The sequence below is a fragment of the Vanessa tameamea genome, chromosome 7 (assembly GCF_037043105.1).
Source record: "Vanessa tameamea isolate UH-Manoa-2023 chromosome 7, ilVanTame1 primary haplotype, whole genome shotgun sequence".
NCBI lineage: Eukaryota > Metazoa > Arthropoda > Insecta > Lepidoptera > Nymphalidae > Vanessa > Vanessa tameamea.
In genome coordinates, this window is record NC_087315.1 from 5844406 (window position 1) to 5869751 (window position 25346).

The 25346-nt window shown below is 30.2% G+C and overlaps 4 protein-coding genes across 5 annotated transcripts in view; 1 reads left to right on the forward strand and 3 right to left on the reverse strand.

Moving 5' to 3' along the window:
- LOC113401141 (uncharacterized) overlaps positions 1-4058 on the reverse strand; it is a 106158-nt gene extending 102100 nt beyond the window's left edge. The window contains exon 1 of the mRNA XM_026640902.2: positions 3926-4058. The gene's annotated coding sequence lies outside the window, so the exon portion shown is untranslated. The remainder of the gene's footprint in view (positions 1-3925) is intronic.
- Positions 1-25346, reverse strand: part of LOC113401228 (uncharacterized) — a 112892-nt gene that overhangs the window by 30044 nt on the left and 57502 nt on the right. The gene's annotated exons all lie outside the window — the stretch shown is intronic.
- Positions 9772-15799, forward strand: LOC113401139 (acidic leucine-rich nuclear phosphoprotein 32 family member A). 2 transcript variants are annotated; one of them, XM_026640899.2, is made up of 7 exons: positions 9772-9967; positions 11464-11840; positions 11950-12041; positions 12253-12390; positions 12851-12901; positions 13225-13350; positions 14074-15799. In XM_026640899.2, exons 1-7 carry the CDS (start codon positions 9920-9922, stop codon positions 14145-14147), a joined length of 906 nt encoding a protein of 301 aa, XP_026496684.1. In that variant the 5' UTR covers positions 9772-9919; the 3' UTR covers positions 14148-15799. The 2 variants fall into 2 exon arrangements, with proteins under 2 accessions (XP_026496684.1, XP_026496685.1); XM_026640900.2 differs by lacking the exon at positions 12253-12390.
- On the reverse strand, positions 16537-21175 carry LOC113401255 (origin recognition complex subunit 2). The gene is made up of 8 exons (XM_026641091.2): positions 21020-21175; positions 20635-20802; positions 19689-19886; positions 19378-19466; positions 18870-19037; positions 18195-18729; positions 17410-17643; positions 16537-17009 (listed from the first exon to the last, which is right to left on the reverse strand). The coding sequence occupies exons 1-8, from the start codon at positions 21039-21041 to the stop codon at positions 16804-16806; spliced, it is 1620 nt and encodes a 539-aa protein (XP_026496876.2). The 5' UTR covers positions 21042-21175; the 3' UTR covers positions 16537-16803.

The following is a 25346-nucleotide window of genomic DNA, read 5'->3' on the forward strand; positions in this document are numbered from 1 at the left end:
TAACTTTACCTGACTATTTGTTACCTTGTTACAATTAAACCATTGACCCTGATCGTAATGAAATTCGACATTGAAGTAGCTTGAAACCTAGATAAAGGCATACAAATTACTAGATTTACGGGAAAAATACTTTAACAGACAAGTAGCAGTGAACAACTACTTTTATAATAATTGATCTTGCTTTTAGAGCGAAGTTAAACGTAAAACGGTCCAATCGATATTATAAAATTATTATTATAAGTTTTTTTTTGGCATTGGTTTGCGGACGAGCATATGGGCCACCTGATGGTAAGTGATCACCACCGCCCATAGACAAAGGCACTATAAGAAATATTAACCATTCCTTACATCACCTATGCGCCACCAACCTTGGGAACTAAGATGTTATGTCCCTTGTGCCTGTGATTACACTGGCTCACTCACCCTTCTAACCGGAACACAACAATACAGAGTACTGTTATTTGGCGGTAGAATATCTGATGAGTGGGTGGTACCTACCCAGATGAGCTTGCATAAAGCCCTACCACCAAGTAGACAACAACAAATATACTTTCTTACGTTTTTACAGTGTATGGAAAATTTAAATAAATAATACCAGATGAACTTCATTTCACATGCTACTTTCATTTTAGGTTTATCTTAAAGATTGTCGTCACGTCTACAAAGTGTAAGCTTTGTTTGATATAAATGATCTTCAACTAAGCGATGTGAAGATGGGGATTGAGAAGCTCACGTCATGAGCGTTTTGAATGAATCTTGTAGTATATTTATAGAAATACATGTTGTATCCATTCACGTTATAGATATTTTTATATTCATTTATGCTAAAAACAAAGTAACGACAATTATTAAGATAGTAGCTCGAGAATATATATATTTAGAGAGGTAAAGTATATTTATTTTCACTTATAAAGTAAATTCTTCGTTAAATATAACTAGTTAAGACTGCTATTCGAAAAAGGGTCATGTAAATTTAAAACTGCTGCTGGGATGCTGTTGGCAATGTAACATCAGTACCTAACTGCTTTATAATTATGCTACCTGCCGGAAAGGAAAAATTGCTTAAAATGCCTTCACTCGCTTCCAAAATAAAACGTTTAAAACTCTAGCGAGTTTCTCATTTCGACTACGTTAATTATTTTGAAAGCAACATGAACCTATGTCTTTGTGACAAAGTTTTAATCTTTTTGCAGCAATTGCTCACTACTTTTACATTTTATAATATAAATAAACGTTGAAACGTAAGTTAAAATAATAAATTATCGTCAAGTATTTTTAATTTAAATTGTAATAAGTGGTTCTATGAATTATTCGAAATATAAGTATGTAGTTGTAATTTATAATTAATACAGATACGCTTAAAAGTTTACCTAAATGTAGTTAAAGGAAAATAACTATTAACTTCGCCTAATAACCAAAACGACAAAAAAAACTATAAATATTTTACCTTTAATATATACATAACTAACTAAAAATTTAAAGTATCTCATTCATAAATAATCCAGTCAATTTTAATTACTGCAAAGTTACAAACTTACAATCAAGTTTCCTCACATAAAGGCCTCCGGAGCTTAGCAGTTGGAACCGGCATCCCATTTAACTATTTATCTCGGTATCCACATCCACATCTGAATCTCTATTACGACCATTTCATATGTGAGACATGTAATTATGTACTAATGGAGGTACATTTAATTATACTTACAGGTTTTTCGTAAAGCGGAAATAAGTTTGTAAATCTTAATAAATAAATGGCTAATTAAAATCATTTATACTAATATTATTAATGCGAAAGTAACTCTGTCTGTTTGTTGCTCTGTCACGGTGAAACAAGCTTTTTATACCTAAAGCCGGAGGACTAAGCCCTCCAACACACGCGAAGCCGCGGTGGACAACTAGTCTTTTATAAATTCCACTAACCAGATTTATATTTGAAAGAAATATAAAAATACTATATATTTAGATCACTGCATGTGTCACATAGTTTTAAACTTTATAAAAATAAATAACAAATCAAATTGTATCGACTTCTATAAATTTCCCTCAATGGTTCCCAAGAATGTTTATTATTTCTTGCAACACCAATTTTATGGTCCGTAGTGACCACGTACTATAGGAGGGTCAATTCGCCAGTCTATCTGTCAATTAAATAAAAAAAGAAATATTTTCACTTTGCGATTTGGACATATCAGTGGTAGTAGTGGATTTAAAGATTCTAAGATATTTTTATAAGGCCTGAGAAACAAATGCTGTGGAGCATGCGATTAGATGTGTGTATGTAGGTATGTCATTAGCACAGTACGGGTGGATAGATCGCTCAGCTCGATATTAATTAATTATAAAAAAAAAATTACAGCTTTTATTTGTGCCGAGAGGGCACAGATTCATTAGTTATTTAAGAAACGTATCAAGGAATACCCTTAATTTCACCCGAGCGAAGTCGAAACTGGCGGGTACTTTAAGAAAAGATCATCTAATAAAAATGTTTGAGAAATTCAGCAATTTAATTACTTATTTAAATGTTTTCTGACATAAATGGAGGAATTCTTGATTTCACCAAAACTATACGTAGAAGATTACAAACAAAGCAACCCGATGCTTCGAAACATATATATTATATTAGGCGTTCGCACATAATTAAGTTGGTAAACTTAAACAAATCCGTTTAATTATAAGCCTCAACCTTCCTTTCTAAGAGCTAGTTAATTAGCGAGCTTAGCGGGAAATCGGCCTTTGATATTACCACCAATTTATATGTTAAAAGATCGTTTATATTAACAATTCTTATATTTATATATGAAAGTAATATCGAGAACAAAGCGATGTAGGTTTTTCCAAACACTTTTCTCTCTAAAGAACACATTATTCTTTACTAATATTTGGAGGAAATAATATTTCCAACAACAATCCACTAAATGTACTGTTAATAGAATGCCTTAGTACATTATCAGCAATAATGTTTAAATGTATGTGCTTAACGTGCAATGCAGGGACTGACATATTGATATCTGATAAAGTATTACTTTTTGACTCTAATAAAGACGTGTTACAAATACATATTTATATCTTAATTAGAAATATTTTAAGGCACTTAGTAAATATATGTATAGGAAATTAACTATTTAGCAGGCGATTTATTTTACGTACCTAGAGCATGTATAAAAAATAACAAAAATATTATAATATGATATAACAAATTTGTAACAAAACAAAACAAAAATATCTTAGAGTGAACAATAAAATAATGAATACCTACAATCTCGCAACATTGAAAACACATAACACAATTATTTAGAATATTTTATGTGTTTTCAATATATACATAGAGCTAAAATTGAACTGCTATTATCAACGAAAGTCAGTCATATGTTACTCGTTATATTACTTTATTACACGCGTTGTTAATACGATATCGCTGGACAGCTTAAAGGTATTATTTTATATTAAACATCGTCTAATTTACATTTACATATCCTTTCATAATTCCAATAAATCTGTACGTATCTATATTATTATTTTTCGTGCAAATCTAAAATCTATCCGGCATTAGATTTCGTTACTTTAATACATCTCAAAATATTGTACCATATTTATCTTAAACAGCACTGCTTATTAAGAATTCTTTAACGAGCTTGTTACAGTACTGTCCAAATAAGAATACTTTCTTAGCAGCAGAAATCATTGTACAGAATTTAAGCAAATTGAATTGGACACAAATGATAAGATAAAAAAATCGCACATTCAAAATTATATTCATAGAGAATTATTTAGTAGTAGTAATTTTTTATTTAATACAAACCTATAAAATATTAGTAAATAATTTAATATGTATAATTTCATATCAAATCATACATGTCACGGTACATAAGTTTGAATGCATGTTTTCTTCCTAATTAGTCAATTAATAAAATATTAATTTACATACCAGGACGATCTTAAAATTTCGTAGCTCCAAAAATGTTTCTTCTTTAATGCTCCCTGCCATTCATACTTTTAACACTTATTTTAAAAACTGAAGAATATTCCAAAAATACTTGTTCACAATACGGTGTTTTTTTATATAAGATTTACTTTTTATTTAGAATCCTAGTTTTGACTGAATAAATAAAAATCACTCATTCGCTAACATAGCGATATAAATTAGACGATTTTAGCCAAATCATCACAGAAAAGTGGGTCGCGCGAGTAAACACTCAAGTTGTGAAGGAGTTTTGTGGAGGATTGAGGGTACGGAGTGCATTGCGGAAGGTGCTAGTGTTGATAGTGCTTACCATTTGTCATGTTAACGCGGCGTGATGTAGCCGAGTCGCGAGTGACGGCTCACGCGAGCAGACTGTTGCTCTCGTCCGGGCTGGGGCTGCGTGCGCAACCTGGGCCTCCAATACCCCTCCCAGGCCCTCCACCGCAGATCAAATGCCGCCAACGCTATACCGTCACACGTTTCAGCCGATGTTTCTCCTTTGTCTTTAAACAATCGCCCTAATCAAACTATTTATGACTAACAGCTGCCTGCCGATTCGCAAAACTTTAGTCGACTAATCTTTAAAAACTCAAGCTACGTTGTCATTCTCACTAATTTAAGCTGACAAAAGTACATGTTCTATTAAAATAAGTTTAGATGTTTCATAATGCGTGAATAAATAAAGGTGTATATATTATTTTGATAACATAACAATAATATAAATTATATATAGATTGATTATTATTTTATAATAAATAAAAATATATAAATTGAGTTTTTTACTCAAGTTCATTCTATGTACTACTTTAAACAAAACATTACGTGTAGACTTCGATTTTTTTAACAAATCTGTTACCGTCGTATGTTTATTACATTTCTAATTTTCGAGACAGTAGAGGGATCCCATCAGGAATAATCTTGAACGCAGAAACGTTTAACCCAGAAAATTGTAATATAGTAGTTGTAGTGCGTGTTGACCTGAATCTACATCAGGGAATCATGAAAATCAGAGATATAAAATATGGCATAAACCGACACAAAATCATATAGAATACCTAAATATTATAATTAATAATTTCATTTGATTTGAGCCAAGATGGCCCAGCGGTAAAAATACGTCTTAGTCTAAGATTGCGGATTCAAACCCGAGTAACACTAAATTTTCATGTGCCATTTATGTTCATAATTGAACTCCAACTTGGCAGTAAAAGAAAACATCTCGAGGAAACCTCCGTGTGTCGGCTACGTATGTATCAACCTGCATTGGAGCAGCAGTGTTACTGTTACTACTTACTGCTACAGTATTATCAACAAATTACAAACGGTGAATTTTTAGTGAAGGAATACAGAAAGATTAATAAATTATATCCATGATTAAATTATTTATTACAATTTTCCCATTTTAATTGCCTTGCAACACTACTTGTGATTTAGTTTATTCTTCGCTATATTTTTACATAAAAGAATGTCTCGTGGATCATTCCAACCACCTTCACCTACTATAAGGTCGAATATTACATATTCATCATCTTCTAATTCAATATTTGTATAAATTTCAAGATAAGGAGGAAATAAGTTAGGTTTAAATGTTTTCTGCTTAGATATAATGTTATCTACATTATTTTCTACATTAAGAGGATACACAGAAATTTTCATAGCTCTTGGAACCATAGTATGCAAAACTTTAAACCTTCTGTTATACTTTTGGTTTAACGATAAATATAATAAAGATCGAGACCAAGAGCTATCATCGACATCACAGAAAAGATTATAATTATTTATAATTCGATTCCAAACAGTAACATCAAATGCTAAAACGTCTGAATGAATTTTTGGATCCCAAGTAGTTAATTCAATGCTGTACACATTTGCATTTGTTAAAGAGGATCCTAATGATAAAAATGCACTTTGAGGTAAAGACTCGCTTATTTTCCTCATGTAAATAACCATGTATAAGAAATCATTTAGTAAATACAAATCATTTTCTAAAAATACAACAAGGCCGTTATGTCCATTGGTACACAGTAATTTTTCGAAAATAGTATTCGCTGTCCACCACCAATGATGTTTTTTCTCGGCTTTAATTGGGTGTCGATATTTTCCGTGTATATCAGGTGTAGAGGCACCTGTGCAATTCAAAAACTCAGCTCTTTCAATGTTCACGTCGTACGGGCAATCATTTCTGCTATATCCAGGGAACTCATGTGTGAAGACTTGTATTGAAAGCGTATAAAAGATTTGCAAAACGCGACAAAAATCTATGCTCTCAATCAATCTATTGATATTATCGTCAAAATATGAATGTGAGAATATTATTAGTACATCTTCGATACCATTGAGTTCAGATAGTGAAGCTATAAGATATTTTAGAGAGTCACAGATTCTATGCACTTGTATGACAAGAATTACTGTTTCATGACTTATTGGTCCAAATTTATCTAAATTCAATATTTTTTCGTCTTTGTTGTAGCTATTTATCAAGCTTATGATTTCTGTTCTGTTTAAATCTTTATGTGGCTTTTCCTTATATCGTATATATTTTATTGCACTCTCTGAAATTTCATTTAATATCGTAGTTTTTTTTATACGCCAGCGACTATTGTTTATGAAAATAATTATAATTATACCACACAGCAAATAACGGTAAAACATGCCAAAAAACGATATTCTGTAGAAATCGTTATCTCTATCGGCAACAATTGTAAATAAAAAGTAAAATATAAAAAACATTTAAACATAAATATTTTGACATAGTTTTACGTGACATATAATTTATAAAAAACTCATGTCAAATGTTTGCCTTATGTGACAAATATTTGACACGAGCCTTTTGCACGTCTTTTAGGTCTTGCTAAGCTAAAAATTACAAAAACCTAGCCTGACAAAAAAGTATTATAAATTGCATAGATATATTTTTTTTAATTTTAAAAAGACAGACCAATATATGTCGCCTGGTGATAAGTAGCCACCTTCTCCCATAGACATCGTTAGTTATATAAAACACTTCTTACACGATTAATGTACTATGAACTATATCGGTTGTCATATCCATTGCGCCAGTAATAACAGGCAGTAATCGCAGATTAACTTACCCTTTAAGCCAGAACACCGCAATGCAGGGTACTAAATTCATATACATCAAAATTAACGATTGTAATGGGTAGCGGACAAGGAGTAGGAGAGATAATTTTTGTCTTTGGGATGGGTTTGGCGTCATTAATAATAAAGTACACTGAGAGGAAATAGATGTCTCAGTTACGATAGATCAGCTCTTATTAAAAATGAACTGCGACTACCGATGACAGCATATACGGAATTGATACTATTCTTTTTTATTTTATTTTATGTTTTTGTTTCTATAGCATGATTTAGCGGACGTGCTAAATGTGCCACCTTGACAAAAATTGACCTGATTGAATCAAAATTGAAAGATTTACCTTCGATACAAGCTTCCTCGAGATATTATCCTTGTTCGTACAAGTTTAATATATTCTAGCTACTTGACCAACTCAGTCCTTTTTATTGAGTGAAATAAATAAGAAAAACTTATCTATCAAAAACATCAAAACGTAAATATTTAATTTTAGTCGTTAGGTTAGACCTATCGAGGTATATTGCATAGATACACCATTTAATATCGTTAAGTAAATAAACATAAATACATATATGAGATAAAGCTTCATTTTAACGTAAAAATCAAACGAAACGTTCAAATTTTAAAAAATAAACTTACATTATCTGATTTAACAAAAAAGCTGCCTTGATGTGTTTGCTTATAAGCTATACGAAGGAGATTACTTGTTAAGTAGATAAGCCATTTAATAAATTTATTACAGAAAAGCAGGTACTATGAAATTTATTTATTTAATATGAAATGTATGTATTTATAATGAAAATATCATTATTGTACGAATTGGATTCTCGTTTTTGTAATAAATATCAACATAACGTAATCGGTTCAACGATTTCGATATCCATTACTCTCAAAATACATATCAATATATTTTTTATAAGTGGGTCGATAAATTTGCCACCTCGCAGTAGTATAACTAGCAGAACTGAATAACTCTTTAGATGTAGAGATTTGAGCTTGACAGCTCACGTAGAAATTAATAACCCCTTTTTTATTTCGTTGGATTCTGTTTAAAATAATTATAAAGCTATATTCGGTTAAGATAATTTCTAAAACGCATGAATTAAACATGAATGTCGACTATTTTAACTTTCAATAAGTTTTTTCGTCCTAAGTATGAAATAAGGGGTTGATTATGATAAATCAAACGTGAACAGTAGATTTTCAATAAAAATTAAATTAATTTTAATATTCCTATCGACTCGAAATTTCATATAAGGACCTGTCTTTATAAAGTTTTCTTCGCTGTGATTAAAATATTATGTTTGAATTTTTTACTAGAGTTTTGAAGTGGTTTTATTTTTATTTAGAGTAAGTAATTGTACATGAACATATTGTACATGAATTACACATGTGTGATTATGATAATGTACTTTATTTAGGATTTGTTATTTTATAAGTTTATATTTTGTGTTACCAAATAAATCCTTTAAAATCTATCTCTAAGACCGTGTTTACACCGAAATAGCGTGAATATAACAATGCAATCACTGCATATTATTATGTAAATTGATGAGCCTTTCTTGGCCGACCAACAACAAAAAGAAAGATTTTCATTTATTTTATTATTGGTTTGATGTTTTTGTGTATATACATTTTCATGTATACTATATATTATACATTTGATTTTGATAACTATTTTTTATGGAATAGGATTTCATTAGATACGCCAACAACGACTACAGTTGCTTTATCCGTCATCATCGTATTTAATGGTAAAATGATTAATTTAAGTACATAATATTATTCATTTATTTTGTTCGATTCATATTAAGAAGTCTTAAGAAAGAATTATATGCTATTATGATGCTAGCGCTAACTTTACATTTTCATACTCTGACTATATTGTTACTATTAACTTTAAATAATCTTTATGTAATCATAAGGTTGTATGGATGTATTGAATGTAGATATCGTATGTATGTAATATAATAATCAGTGTTAGGTATATAAGATAATTTTATAATTTCATAAAAGTAATTTAATTCTCAATTACTCTTCATTATAAAAGTAACAAAAATAATAATTAAGAGTAATTGAGAGATGCTAATATATTTATTTTCTTCATATTCAATGGGCTCTTCCTAGTTATATATCATTTTTATTGAATAAATACGTAATTTTGAGTTGTCAAGTTATAGGATTTGGTCGAATATATAGCTACCACCCGTTCGGAACAGTTCCGACAATGGAATAAATAAAATACGAAAAAAACTAAATATACCTCATTTATAAGTATTTAATTATATTATTTAGTTATGAGGAAACAGCAAAACCTTTTTATTTAATGTTAATATTTTATTAACATTCACTGTGAAACAAAAGCAAATAAAATTAACAGCAAGTAACATTAAATTTCATTTAAATTAAAAAAATATACATATTATAAACAAATACATTACCTTAAATTTAGATTGTTTAGAAATGCCGCCTAATTTAGTAGGACAGTAAGTTATGATAAGCAAGACGCAAAGACAAGTTTACTTTATTAATACTACTTAACATCAATCTTAAGAAGAAAGAAGTATATTATTTAATCAGTTTTATTAATACACACTATATTTTATTATAATAATGGTACAATATTTTACTATTTCAATGCAAGTTTTAATGAGAAATAATAAAACGAACCGCTAAACGACAACGTAGCATCCGGTTGCTTGAATTGACCGCTAGGCGGCGTCTGTAGTATAACGTCAGTCGTGTGTAATGTGTATCTATAGTTTCCTTCTGTTTTGAAAGCCAAGCAAGCTAAGTGATTTAGTTCCTTTAGCAATTAAAAAGGTTTTAAGGTGAATAAAGTGTGAATCTTCAGTTTCAAGAAGATGGAAAAGAGGATTGCTTTGGAACTAAGAGGAAGAAATCCCTCACAGGTACATTATTTGATTTCTTCGTTATATTGGAATGTTTTGTCGATACGTATTTCCTGGGATACTTATTGTTTCTAGACTATTAAAATTATCACTATTTTCACTAAATCATGAATATTGTCACGTCGGATTCAAATGCCGCTTACCAAGTACATAAATGTAGTTTTAAGATGTGGCGTTATTGTTTATAGCAGTCGCAATTACCGAATGTTACGTTCGTTCATATCCACGTTTTCACTTACAAACAGAAAAAGTACTAGTTTATTTATCCTTAAACCATATTTGATTACATTTAAGGTTTTCTTATAACAGAAACAAGATTTTTCTCATAATTTCATATTTGAGGTTAAGTGTTAAAATTACATTACCACATATAAAATGTAACTTTCGAAAGAAATACTGCTTTAAGAAATATCGACGGCATATTTTAATGTGTTTTTGACTATTTTTATAAATCATTCTATGCATTTAAAGCTAAGCCGCTATCACCATATCTATATAATATTTATATTGGTTTCATGAAATTTATCTACATCATGTTAATTTCATGCTGAATGTCTATATAGTAAATTAATTATTATAATATTCATATTCTGATTTGATAAGAATGTGTAATAAAATAGATTTAATTGTTTATGCGTTATTAATATCAAATGTATACTACTCGACGTAATTTCGCGCCCTTTCACCCAACCTCGTTTTTTTAGATAAACTTTGTATCGATTACACTAAAAAATATTTCAGAAATAATCGATACGTCTGACTTTATCAAAAAGATTTCTAATTATTAAGTTATTGCAATTGTATTCTATTGACGCACGCCTTACCAAAACAGCGGCCATTTTTATTGCGTCGCGATGATTCGTGTCATCCGCCATTGCAAGACGAAAATTAACATTCCATTTTCTGATGAAAAACACGATGATCTACATATATCGACTCTAAATACGATTTCATTTTACACGTCTCTTTATTTTTAACTGAAGGTATTTGTGAAATAAACACTAGTATGTTGTATTTTCAAACTACGTTTTTCGGACCCATTGACAACTTGCAAGTTGCACCATTTTGACGTTTGGTTAGCTTGACTTTCGAAATTCTACAGAAGAAGCCAATTGCGAGACTTATTTCTCGTAAAATTCTTATATTACAGTTATGTACATATGAATAAACTTAAAAAATTGAAAAATATTTTTGATTTGTCTTGTATTTATTTTGATATGTTATCGTAGCCAATTTTATCATAACCTAATTAAATACAAGTAGATCTGCCACCATTTTCTCTAGTATATATAAATATACTATGTATGTACCTATATTTATGTATAATAAACAATTTATATGAGCTGTTTAACTTTTTTTCAACATTTTCTAAGTTACTATTAATTACGACTATTACATTTATGAATATAATTACAAATATGTTGCAATACTAAAGATTTAAAAATACTTAATATATACAGAGTACATACTTTTATAAAGGTTCTTTCAATTTTCAGATTAAAGAGCTCAATTTGGATAATTGCAGAAGCACCAACATAGTTGGCCTTTCAGATGAATACACCAACCTCGAAATTTTAAGTCTTAATAATGTTGGACTCACAACTCTTAAAGGATTCCCCACTTTGCCTAAACTACGAAAGTTAGAACTTTCAGACAACAGAATATCAAATGGATTAAACTTCCTCAATGGATGCAAGAAATTAACACACCTTAACTTATCAGGAAATAAGATAAGAGATTTAGACACACTGAAACCCCTGCAAGAGTTTGAAAATTTGAGGAACTTAGATCTTTTCTACAATGATGTTACAAATATAGAAGATTACAAAATTAAGGTGTTTGCATTACACCCATCATTAAAATATTTGGATGGGTATGTATTGTTTATTTTAGCTATTGGATTTTTATTTGAATGATGACAATATGAAACAATCTTAAAAAAATTGTTATCATCTTTGTAAAAACAAATTTTCACACCTCAGGTTTGATAAAGATGATAGAGAAGGGGAAGACAGTGATGCAGAAGAGGAAGATGGAGAAGAAATGAATGGAAACAATGATAGTGATGACGAAGGTGAGAAATTTAAATTATTAAATCTTTATATACTTTACAACTGAGAGTAAGTATCTCAATAAAATATTAATTGCTTTATAATACTGACAATTATTATAATTATAATAATTATCAAATTGACAGACAAAGTATTATTTTAAATAAGTTTAAATATTTATGAGTATTCAAATATAATTAATATATATTATAAAATGGAGTAAATGACTTACAGATCTGGACATAGACTTGGGTCCTCTAGTGATTGATGATGAAAGTTTATCAGAGAGGTTGCCCGAGGAGTCGCCTAGTCTTCTGGTCTCATTGTATACTGTTTATGGTCTCCTATTCCACATGGGTTATCTTTTAAGAAGTAAGCATCATGTGTTTATGTGTCCAGTGATGCTTAACTCACATCCCATGTGGTTTCAGTTTGATTACTGGGATTTTAATAATTTACTTTAGTGAATTATGAATTTTATATTTTCTATAAACTATTAAAACAGCCTGATGTTAAAAAACACAATTTTTAATATTTATGATTTTTATTACAAGTATAAAATATACTTAGTGCAAGCATTTTAAATTGCTGTTTATAATTTATTGCTAAAATATGATGTGTTTAAAATATATATAATTATATACATATAAATTTTGTAGATCGAAATAAAATCATGGTAACTTGCTTCTAAATTACAAACAATATAAAGTTTTATATTATATAGCTATATATATTATGTAAAACTTTCACTTATACTATTTTTCTTTCAAAGTATGTATTAATACCATTATGTAACCTAACATACTATTAATATTTTTTGTTACATGACCAGATGTGGATGATGAGGATGTATCTCTTAGTGCAGTCTACAATGCAAATCTAGGTATTCATATTTATTTAATTAATTAAAACAATATTTGATAAATATTAAACTACCTATCCTGACTTCACGAGGGTTAAATTAAGTAAGACTGAAATGACAGGACAGCTTAAATTATCAGCATTGTGGTACTAATGTGGTTCAAAAATTGGTACTATAACTTACTGTTCAGGTCTCTATCAGATTAAAAATAAAGTCCAGAACTTTAACTTTTCATTGTGTAACTTCTAATAGGTGATCTCTCCAGAATAGAAATGAATTTTTGATTAAAAACTTTTTTCACTTATTTAATGAACATTATTAAACAAATATTTATTTGTTAATAGAGGAAGAGAGCTCCGCAAGCTCGTTATATGTCGGCAGCGACGTAGAGGAGGAGGAGGATGATGACGACGACGAGGACGGCGATAACGACGCCGACGCAGACGGAGACCACAACTCTAAGGCCCAAGGTAACCAGAACATTTAACATTCACTTATCAATATCACATTTAGTCGGAGCAATTTTTAAACTGGAAGAAAAAAGAATTCACAGATTTTATGGCCAGCTAAATCCTTGGGAGTAGGGCTATCCCTACTACCAAGGATGTAGCAGATTTATCCAGATACCTGACACCTATGGTTCTATTCTATATTCTATTCTATGACAACCCTATAGTTCTATAGTATCTGGATAAAACTGGACATAGTTAAGCTTTTTTGGGGTGTCTGGATAAATTGGATGGTGTCTTGCTTTCCTTCTTTTTTTTATTTAACTCTACATTATAGCTGAAATATTTGTAATAAAATTTATTTAAAAGCATGCGATATTGAAAGAAATGCAAATATGAAGTTTTAATTCAGTATTAATGCAATAATAACCTGTTAAATAATCAAAAAAGCCCAATTTTATGGAAGAAAAATTGTTTTATTACTTTAAAAAAATCTTAATATCCTTTTAGGATGTCCTGGTGTCAAATGCAAATTGATATGCAAACTGAACTTATCACTTTTTTAGTACTATCCTACCTGCTATCTCGTCACGAAAGCAATATACAGTCATACATTTTTAGTTTTAACTACAATATAAATTAAGAATGTCTTTGGAGAGAATTTGAAAAAAAATATTGAATTAAATGCTACCAACAAAATAAACAATGTTCATTGAAAGTGGTTAATAATTTAAATGTCTTTAGATGGAGAGGACAATACCCATGAAGAGAGCACTCGAGGTAAAAAGCGAAAACATGAAGATGAAGATGACAATTGAGAGTTGCCTTAAGCGGAGTTATCTTACTAGTTTGTAAGTGTACAGCACTCCGAAGCATCGGACAATAAACCTGATCATAGTTACGGTGTACTGAAATCATCCCATGAGCAAGTCATAACATATTAGATGGAAACTATCACCCAGCATGGTGTATCCGACTGCTCAGTGTCAATAACTGTAAAGGGGTCCATTGCGCGACAAGAACAATTAAAAAGAAATCTTCATCACGAATGGTGGTATCTTTTGTGTGAAATCTGTAGTTTGTTGTCCGAAAGTTGATATTTCAATTAAATTGTTTATGTAATAACTATTTTTTATTCTATTGACATGCTTATTTTAGTCTAATCATTGAAATGCAAGTGCATGATTTTAGATTTAAATTAGCTCTCGGGAATTCTTAAATACAATGTAATTGATTAGCTTTAAGTGATAGGAAGTTGAATAAACTTGCAAGGCGGTCAACATACCTGTAATTCTGTTTTCAATGCTGATGTAAGGTGTTCCGCCTGATTGTTTATATGACCAACTATTAGACTGGTTGAGACATATTTAAAAAGTTATAAATCCAATTGCATTGGTAATTTATTTACATATTTACCTACAAACCTGGTCTATTATTAAAACTTGATATCTATAAACATTGTTTAGTATTACTTACAAAAGTTGTCTTTCATTATTAAATGCAGTATATAATAGAGTTCACTGTCAGTGTTATGTGATCCAAAACATGAATACAATAAATATAGTCAATTGCTTCATACATAGCTTCTAAATCATGTTTTGTACATTTATATGAACTAAATGTATTTGCGCTTCTACATACTAATTGAAACACGCGTATGTCAACAAAAACATGAGATGTGATGAAATTTTACTTTATAAATCTAAGGGACATTTGTAAATTGAGTACATAGGTCGGATAACTTTGTAATATCATTTAACGTCTCAAAAACTTGTGGCAGAGTGCGATAAAAATAGAGAAAAGATGTTGTTGTCGTTTTCAAATTTTTATATAAAAAAAAATCTATATTACATTTGAAAATTATAAAGTCAATTTATATAAAAATGTTATTGATCAAAGTTGTTTTATATATACACACAACAGGTACATCCTTCATGAAATTCAAAAATAAACAAGGCATAATATACAATTGATATATATATGAGTTTGCATTTGAGAATAGAATACATTTCCTAACGTTAGTAACTACACTTCTTTTATTTCTTAATTACAGCCAGCTATAAAGCTTATGGCGCAGTCTGCCGTGAGTTTTTGTGTATAATAAATATATTAGATACTACGACATCGGTTTACCCCTTAAATTTATCGTAATAAATATGTAAAATAATTTGATTAAATTAGATGAAATTCTTTGATATCTGACGATTTCAGAGAATATTTTTCTACAATATTTTTAAATTTTAAAAGAGCAATTTATGCACTAAGTATATCAATGATAATTTATGAAATGTTTGGTTAATACATCATGGTGAATGAGCCAGATATGTTGAAGAGAATTTTAGTTAATAATTTTATTGTATTATGTAAGTCATTAAGTTTAAGTAATTTACAACTTGGCCTGTTGATATATATTATAATCCTATTAAGACTTTATTTCTGGGATTGTAAAATAAAAACTACATACAAAGAACTCCTTTTATTGTTTAACATTCCTTGATTATCTACTACCAAAAAAATCGCTAAAGATATCTAATGTTTATTGTTAACCAGTGGCAAATTATAGAAAACTAATCACATTAATTGTAATTAATATTTTAAGTAATTCTATGCCATCCTGCTTGTTATAATACCCAATATATTACAAATAATGTACTTCCATTTTATTAACCCATTCATTGCCCAAGAAATTAATCACTTTACTGGAAGATAATAAATAAGGTTTTAAATTGCGACGCTGATGGGCAGCGCTCTCGGCGTGTGCAGTAATTTGGATCCCGACGGGCGTCTTCAACATTGAATGGGTTAATTGCTCTGAGAAGTCTGTATTTGCGGCACCACAATAAAAAAATACCATGTTCAGTAATTGTTAGATTTATTTGTAAACTTAATCTACAATATTTGAAATTCATAACTACGTACATACTGTTGTTTCGTTTTGATTTTCATGTAAACTATAACTGTAAAATAATTTATTATTTCATAATAAAACTAAAACATCAGAATTCGAAACACATTTTTGTTCTTTTTAAAATAACAAAAATAGCCTTTTTTACATTTTTCCCTAAATCCAAAATTTTAAAATCTGATGAGAAATTAAATCTATACCATCTACATATATTATTAAATAATTTGCAATCAGATCTTAAAACAATAAAAAGGAGTCTTCCAAAGGAAAGCAATTGATAAATATCGACAGTCGAAATACGAGGATTGTTGACTGCCATTAATAAATTAAAAAAGAAGTACTGCAACTTTTAGGATCTCATGATTTAAGAAAAGAAATCAGTTCATGTGGTTCCATGAAGGATAAAAGAATGCTTTATATATAGCTTTTATAGGATTTTTGATAGCAATAAAAATATATCTACAATAGGTTATTTTTGCAATCAAAAACTTTTTCTTTTGTAAGTATAAACAAACGACAATGACAAGAAAATACACATTAATTATAAAAAATGTCTTATAAAGACACAATCACTGTATTTTAATTTGTTGATCCAAAAATTGCTGTAGTAAAGAACTTTCAATGGGTATGACTAGGTTTTCACTACCATCTAAGGTTCTTTTTATTTTAACTAATTTATGATCTAAAAACTCTGTAAGCTGAGCTCTTAGAGCAAGATCTGAGCTTACCAGGAACTGCTCACGAGCTTTTGAATACAAATCCTTGAATGGCAGACCTGAAAACATTTGAAAATTATTATAATTATACCAATAATAAAGATATTTGTTATTACAATAGTAGACGAAATATTTTAATAAATAAATAAATTATGTAGATATATTCTACTTATATTAAAATTGTTAACTTATCAGAATTATGTTTTTTTAGAAATCTCAATCGTGGGAAAGCGGGGCTATAGCCTCGGATGCCCTGCTATATATATATTTTAAAATTTCAATAGCAGGATGAGATTTGGAACTTAACAATGTTTACAGTACTTAATGCCTGTAAAAGGATGTAAAGCCGTTGTACTGCGCCTGGACTTTATCCGCTCGGGTCGGACTTGTCATCCGACCGGAAAGATAGGGAATAAGGAACATTAATTAATCATTTACATAAAGATTGCAAAGTAATACCTTGATAGTGGACTTGTTTCTGATTTTCAAGTTGGTATTGGATAATGATTTCGAATATCCCCTTGGCATTAGAGGTCAACGACTGGAACACGCTCTTCAGCGACGACAGCTGCAGCGCGCCGCTGCGCTGCGTCATGAGCGAGTTCTCGTATGACGTCTCGTCCACGTACGGCAAAAATGTCGTGACGTCCCACCAGGTAAAATTAAACTTGCTGAGTTTTGAATGGTCCCATACTGAAATTTTTTAATTTGTGATTTGTAAGAGATTTTAAATATCGTATGGAGCTTTCGACCGCATTCCTTTTTCTATATTATACAGCGTGATTCGTCAGAGATTGTGTCGAATCTAATATATATAATACATTATATTTTTTTAAATGTCAATGTAATGTCCAGCGATCCGTATGTGATATTATTCTTTGAGAGAGATCGGGAAGGTGAGAATTTTCACACACGCTTTATAAATAGCGATAACGTTTTATCCCTGTAAACAAAGACTAATTTTCATATTTTTTTGGAAATTATGTAGATATAATAAATGACGAGATCGGAAAGATTTTATTATAAAGAAATATTGCGTTTGTTATAATTTATTAAAACTTGAAATTTTCGCTATCACACGATACGGGTCGTCGAGGCAAGCGGTATGAAACAGATAGCATTTTTAAAAATGTCTACTCGCGCCGCAATCGGCTTTTTACAATCCTGTTCATATGTCGTATTAAATTTTATGAATAGTACTTCCGGTTTATTGGTGTATTAAGTAGAATACATTTTTAACTTACGAAGTGGTGCGTTGATATGGTCGATCGTCGCGATCAAATGAACATTCTTCAACTGCGCCAAGCTTGCTAGGACAGACTGCGCCTTAGAATTCCTTAGCATGTTACCGTCAATGTTGTGAACTATAAGGAATAAGTCAACACCTAACTCGTCCAGTTGGGCTTCTATTAAACTCACAACGTCTCCAATATTGGACGGAACGTGCGTATTCTCTAAGAAGTCGATGACGACTGTTTCTAAAATGTTCTTAATGGTGAGGCTGGGAAAGAAACCGTTCACTACTATACATGGCGTATCTTGAAATTTCTCTGTTTGGAACCGTTGTAATACTGCACGTTTTGATCCAATGCCATAGAGAATTACATTGAAATTTTCACTTAAAACGTAGAGCCATTTGTCAAACAGCTGGTCGTAGGTTTGCACGAGATCGCCGACTTTATCGCGATGTAGTTCAGACATATGAGCTGCTACCTCCTTCATGTTTTCATTGATATTCATCATCTTAAGTCTAGCTAACGTATGATCTGAAGTTGTAATCTAAAAACAAATAATGAAGATATTAATTGTGTTTTACTTTCTCTTGCCAAAAATAATAATTTATTAAACAAAAAATAACTGTATTACATTCAATAAAAAAGAATATATATTTTAAAATAATTTCAATTAATCTTACTCACTTTCTTACTAGAATTCATCATAAAATAATTGTCGGGCGTAACAAAATATTCAGTATCTTTTGGTTTTGATCTGTTATTCCTGTGTTTTGTAATTTGAACATTGCCTTTTTTGCTGATTCCCTCTTCTTCTTCAACCTCGGAATCTGTACCGGAAGATGAAGAACTACTCTGCATAAAAATAGTCAGTCATATAAAATTGTAGAATAATTATTTTTTACAGCGAGAATTAATACAGAAATTTAAAACACATCAAAGTATATAGAAGTTGCTGTATAATAAAAGGATAGTTTTAGGACGAAAATCTGCTTAAGATTAGGGTATATGGGATCAACTAGGGAGTTGACTTAAAATATCAGCAAGCATTGAATTACATTAGTCTACAAGAGATTTATCTATCAAATTTATGTTCTAGTAGAGAATATATTCTTGAACGTGTAGTTACACTGGCTCACTTAAAATTTCAATGAATCTTTAATACAACAGTATATATTCAAATATGGCACAGTACCTCATCTCCGCTTTTGTCTGGTATAAAATCACTGCTACTGCCAGAGAAATCACTGTCTGAGCTATTACTGTGCACTGCTTGAATTATTTCTGAAAGAAAAAAATATTTAAATTAAATTTAAAAGCAAACTTGAGTAACAATTAAGAAAAAGTACAGACTAAATAATTATAAAGGTTATATGTAAAAGAATTTAATTTTATATGTAACGGTTTACTCAAAAATCAATCTAAACAAAAGTCTGATAAAGGTCTCAAAGAGATGAATTATTGTGATAAGTATAAAATTAAATAATACAGATGTTTAATACTAACTTTTCTTCATGATGTTAACCACATGTCTCGGAGTTGCCTCATTAACTTTTTGTAGTAATTTTTTTCTTGGAGTTTTCATTGGTGAGTTTATAGAACTACTAACAACTGCCTTTGCTTTATTATAAAGATCATTTTTAGTGTGACGGGATTTAAACTTAAAGATATCTTGTCCGTCAACATCATCATTACCAAAAAGCACTAGAAACATTAAAAGGAAATAGTTAAAATATAGAATACAAATTATTCAATAATTTTATAACAATGTCAGCATTTTGTGAATAATATAGTTATTGTATTATGTAATGGTCTTAAATGTATGAGTAATTATAGTTAACTAACTAGTCCCATTGTTCAAAATTTAACTATAATTCATTGCTAATAAAAAATTTTAAAATAAAAATTTTAGATGCATTGATTTGAAAGAAAAATAAGGCTCAACTGGAAGATACCTTGTCACTAGTACAAGGGATATAAAGTTGTTGCTTTACATATTAATATATAGTTTAATAAGTTTGAATACAAAAAATTATATCTATACAAATAAATTTACATGAAATATTATATTTGTTAATCACTTGTCACAACACCTTCTGTTTTAATATGCTCAAGCACCCATAATACTCCCTTTACTTTTTAAATATTTTTTTGTTAAAAAGTTTTTATCCTTAACTACCTATCTTGCTCTGAAAAAAAGCCTACAACATACAAGCCTACAACAAAAACAGCCTACACTTTTATATAATATTAATACATATTGAAAAGTATAACCAGCAGTAAAATAGAATACAAAGTTTTAATTAAATTGATTTTGTTTTTATTTATTTTTAAAATTGTAAATAATTTTAATTATATTCCATTTTATTGCTATCTACTGGACGGAAGTAGTAAAGTGGCAAGAGCTTAATATAAAATGATTTTTTTTTATTCAAAAAATAGTATAATTCACCTTTGGGTTTTGGAGTATTCTCTTGAATTTCTTCATCAGAACTTTCAACATATGCATAATTTTTTCTTTTAACTGGAGTCATGTCTAAGAATTCATCATACTTCTTAGGTTTTGTTCTGTTTCTTGTTAATCTTTTCGGCGTATACTCAGGACTAACAAGAATTTCATCTGTAAGGAATACTATTTTGTTTATAGATGGTAACTATTTTCTTAAACTAATATGTGATATTAAATATTATTTCGTTATTTAAAATACCCTAACTGTTCTTATATTCGTTTTGTAGATTTTATGTTTATTTAATAAGTATATAAGTTTTTCTTTACTCAATTATTGTTCAATAGAATAAGGTACTATACAATTACATATAAAACATTTGAAACGTACCGTTATCTTCAAGATGATCCATTTATATTTATTTATTCTATAATTATTTTTGGGTGACTATCAGATTAGGATTCCAAGCTTAATTTGGTAATTACTACAATTATGATTTTGTTTCTTTTTGTATAACCGCCAAAACTTATTTACTGTATAGGTGACCACAGATTACTACAATGCTGGTTGCTCTGTCACTGTCATTACATCATATGTCACTATGTAATATAGATAGCACATACTGTAGTAATATTTAACCTCCTTGTTTTTATATCATTTTATAACTTATGTCATATGTCACTCTTAAGAACTATGTACTTTTATTATGTAGAATAAAACCGTCTATACGAGGTGTTATCTTATTACAATTTATTCTACATAATATTTTAATGTGTTTACAAGATGGATAAATACTTGAGACCTGATCGCTTAGATATTGATCCCTCCAATAGTTCTGCAGCGAAACATTGGGAACATTGGAAAAGGACATTCGAGAGTTTTCTATCGGCTTCTGATTTTTCTCACATGTCAGAAAAAGTACTGACTTCTTATAAAAAACTTGATTTACTTATAAATCATGTATCTTCTAATATATATACATACATCAGTGAATGTTCCACGTATGAAACAGCAATAGCTATATTGGATAAAATATTTATAAAACCCAAAAATATAATTTTTGCAAGACATGCTCTAGCAACAAGAAAACAACAAATTGAAGAGTCGATAGACAATTATTTACAGGCATTAAAACAATTAGCAAAAGACTGTGATTTTAAAAATGTTGATGCAGAAACAAATAGAAACGATAACATACGCGATGCATTTATTTCTGGAATACAATCTAATAAAATAAGACAACGTCTCCTTGAAAATTTAGACTTATCACTCGATGACGCTTACAATCAAGCCTTGTCTCTAGAGGGAGCAGAAATTAGTTCTCAGCAGTATAATATCAGCGTTAATGCTATTGAAAATAATAAATCTAGAGATAATAGTATGTTTGTACGACCACAATCATCTGAATATGATAGTAGAAAAAGTTCTTCAGAAGCAACTAATTATAAACGGAAGTGCTTTTTTTGTGGTGACCGTATTCATATTCGCAAAAATTGCCCTGCACTAGATGTAACTTGCCAAATGTGTGGTAAGAAAGGCCACTTTGCTAACGTTTGTCGCAGTAAAATATGTAATAATGCGGCAACAATTAAACAATTCGAATCATCTGCATGCATAGTAGCTGCTTCTCCAAGCTCGTTAAAAAAAGCAACGTTGCCTGCCTACATAAAGGGAATTCGAGCACACGCGTTAATTGATACTGGAAGCTCAGTGAGCTTTATTAATGATAATTTTTTTAAGCTTTGCGGATTAAAGAAATTGCCTAGTAATCAAACTATTTCTATGGCATCGACTAATTTCACATCACTAGTTGATGGAAAAACTATTGTATCAGTAAAAATAGGAAATCACGATTACGATGACTTAAATTTATTGATTGTAAAAAACCTTTGTGCTGATTTAATTATAGGTCACGATATACTGGAAAAACATTCATTTTTAGAATTTTCTTTTGGAGGGCCTAAAGAGCCGATAATAGTTTGTAATGTAGCAGAAGCGTCAATTCCTGCCGTTCCTTTATTTGCAAATATATCTGCCGACTGTAAGCCGATAGCAATAAAGTCTCGCCGATTTAGTCAAGATGACAAACAATTTATTATTCAAGAAATTAGAAAGCTTTTAGCTGAGGGTATAATTGAAGAGAGTTCTTCGCCCTGGCGAGCTCAGGTCTTAATAACAAAAAATGAAAATCATAAAAAACGTCTTGTTATAGACTATTCACAAACAATAAATAAATATACGCAATTAGATGCATATCCGCTTCCTAATATAGAAGAAATGATTTCTCAAGTATCGAAATATTTTTTCTTTAGCACAATAGATTTACAGAATGCCTATCACCAAATACCGATACTTGCTAAAGAAAAACAATATACAGCTTTCGAAGCAGATGGAAATCTGTATCAATTTCGACGTATTCCCTTTGGAGTTACTAATGGCGTTTCCAGCTTTCAAAGAATCATTGACTGGGTGTTAAAAGAAGAAAAACTCAAAGATACATTTGCCTACTTAGATGACATTACTGTTTGTGGTAAGACATTAACCGAACATAATGAAAATTTAGAAAATTTTTTAGCTGCAGCTAGAAAGTATTGTCTCACTATTAACAAGGATAAAAGCAAATTCTCTCAAACAACGATAAATATTTTAGGATATAATATTAAAGATCAAGTTATAAGACCCGATGCTGATCGCCTTCGACCTCTAACGTCTTTACCACCACCAAACGATTTACCATCCCAACGTCGGATCGTTGGAATGTTTGCCCATTACAGTCGATGGATACCTAATTTCTCTGAAAGAATTCATGCTATATCTCATAATAAAATATTTCCATTTTCTGAAGAATTAGTACAAAGATTTCAATCATTAAAATCAGACATAATTAAATCAGCTGTGTATGCAATTGATTATAGTCTTCCACTTACTGTCGAGACCGATGCCTCTGACCATTCTATTGCTGCTGTTTTATCCCAAGATGGTCGACCTGTCGCATTCTTTTCTAAAACATTAAATCTAACAGAACAAAATCATTCAGCCATTGAGAAAGAAGCTTATGCCATAGTAGAAGCTTTAAAAAAATGGAAACATTATCTTATTGGTAAACCTTTTCGACTAATAACCGATCAAAGATCCGTATCATTTATGTTTAATAACAAATTGACAAATAAAATTAAAAACGAAAAAATACAGAGATGGCGTTTAGAACTGGCACCATTTAAGTACGATATAATTTACAGGCCAGGTAAGCAAAATGATATTGCAGATGCATTATCACGTATTTGTTCCTCAGCTCAAGTACAACACACAAAATTGATTTCATTACATGAAGCTTTATGTCATCCTGGAGTTACAAGAATGGCTCATTGGATTAAAACAAAGAATCTACCATACACTATAGAAGAAATAAGAAACATGATAAAATCTTGTCGTGTTTGTTCAGAAATAAAGCCTAATTACGTACGGAATCCTATTCCTAGACTTAACTTAATTAAAGCAACAGCTCCATTTGAAAGATTAAGTCTAGACTTCAAAGGACCAATTCCAAGCAATACGAAGAACAAATATATATTAACAATAATTGACGAATTTTCGCGTTTCCCATTTGCATTTCCATGTGCCGATATCACTTCAAAAACTGTTATTAAATATCTAAACGAAATATTTCTTACATTCGGTATGCCATCTTTCATACATTCTGATCGTGGTACAGCATTCATGTCTTCTGATTTAAAAGAATTTCTTTATAATCGTGGCATTGCAACCAGTCGAACTACACCATACAACCCGCGAGGTAATGGTCAAGTAGAACGCCTTAATGCTACTTTATGGAAAGCTGTACAATTAGCAATACGTTCGAAAAACATGTCTATTGAGAATTGGGAACTCGCCCTGCCTCAAGCATTACATTCTATCCGCTCTCTTCTCTGTACTGCTACAAATTGCACGCCACACGAAAGAATGTTCACACACACAAGAAAATCAGCAAACGGTGTATCAGTGCCTAGTTGGTTGATAAATTCGGAGCATGCACTTATGCGAAAATGCAATCGCACTAATAAATATCAACCACTAGTTGAAGAGGTGGAATTAATACACGTTAATCCAGATTATTCCCACATACGTTTATCGGATGGTAGAGAAACTACCGTTTCAAATCGTAATTTAGCACCTTTAGGCCAAAGTCAAAGAGAATTTGATGTTTTAAGTGAAAATGAGGTACCGATTGATGAAGAACAAAATTCACCAAGGGAAGATAATACATCAGATTCTAATTATGAATCCACCGAAGAGCTGCCACCTGAAGGAAATCGATCCAATTCTATGGAAGAGGAAGCAACTTTGCGTAGATCAAATAGAGAGCACAGACTTCCTACACGACTGCAAGACTATGTTTTAAATTAAAGTGTGGGTGAATGTAGTAATATTTAACCTCCTTGTTTTTATATCATTTTATAACTTATGTCATATGTCACTCTTAAGAACTATGTACTTTTATTATGTAGAATAAAACCGTCTATACGAGGTGTTATCTTATTACACATACATTCCTCTCTTACTAATGAAATACCACAAATAAAAAAAAGCGGTATGATTCTTGAAACGGTTGAAACTTAAAATATCGAATAGCCTTGAAAATTATTTGAAATATTAATAATTATAATGACACCTCGTTCGAACGTTTCGTTCGTTGTGTATATCGCAGAACAATCGGCTA

Coding starts and splice junctions, on each gene's coding strand:
- LOC113401255 (XM_026641091.2), bottom strand. CDS start 21,041: ATGGATCATCTTGAAGATAACG. Junction 20,803..21,019: donor GGATCATCTTGAAGATAACG/GTACGTTTCAAA, acceptor TATTCCTTACAG/ATGAAATTCTTGTTAGTCCT. Junction 17,644..18,194: donor CCATATCAACGCACCACTTC/GTAAGTTAAAAA, acceptor AAAAAATTTCAG/TATGGGACCATTCAAAACTC.
- LOC113401139 (XM_026640899.2), top strand. CDS start 9,920: ATGGAAAAGAGGATTGCTTTGGAACTAAGAGGAAGAAATCCCTCACAG. Junction 11,841..11,949: donor TCATTAAAATATTTGGATGG/GTATGTATTGTT, acceptor TTCACACCTCAG/GTTTGATAAAGATGATAGAG. Junction 12,042..12,252: donor CAATGATAGTGATGACGAAG/GTGAGAAATTTA, acceptor AATGACTTACAG/ATCTGGACATAGACTTGGGT.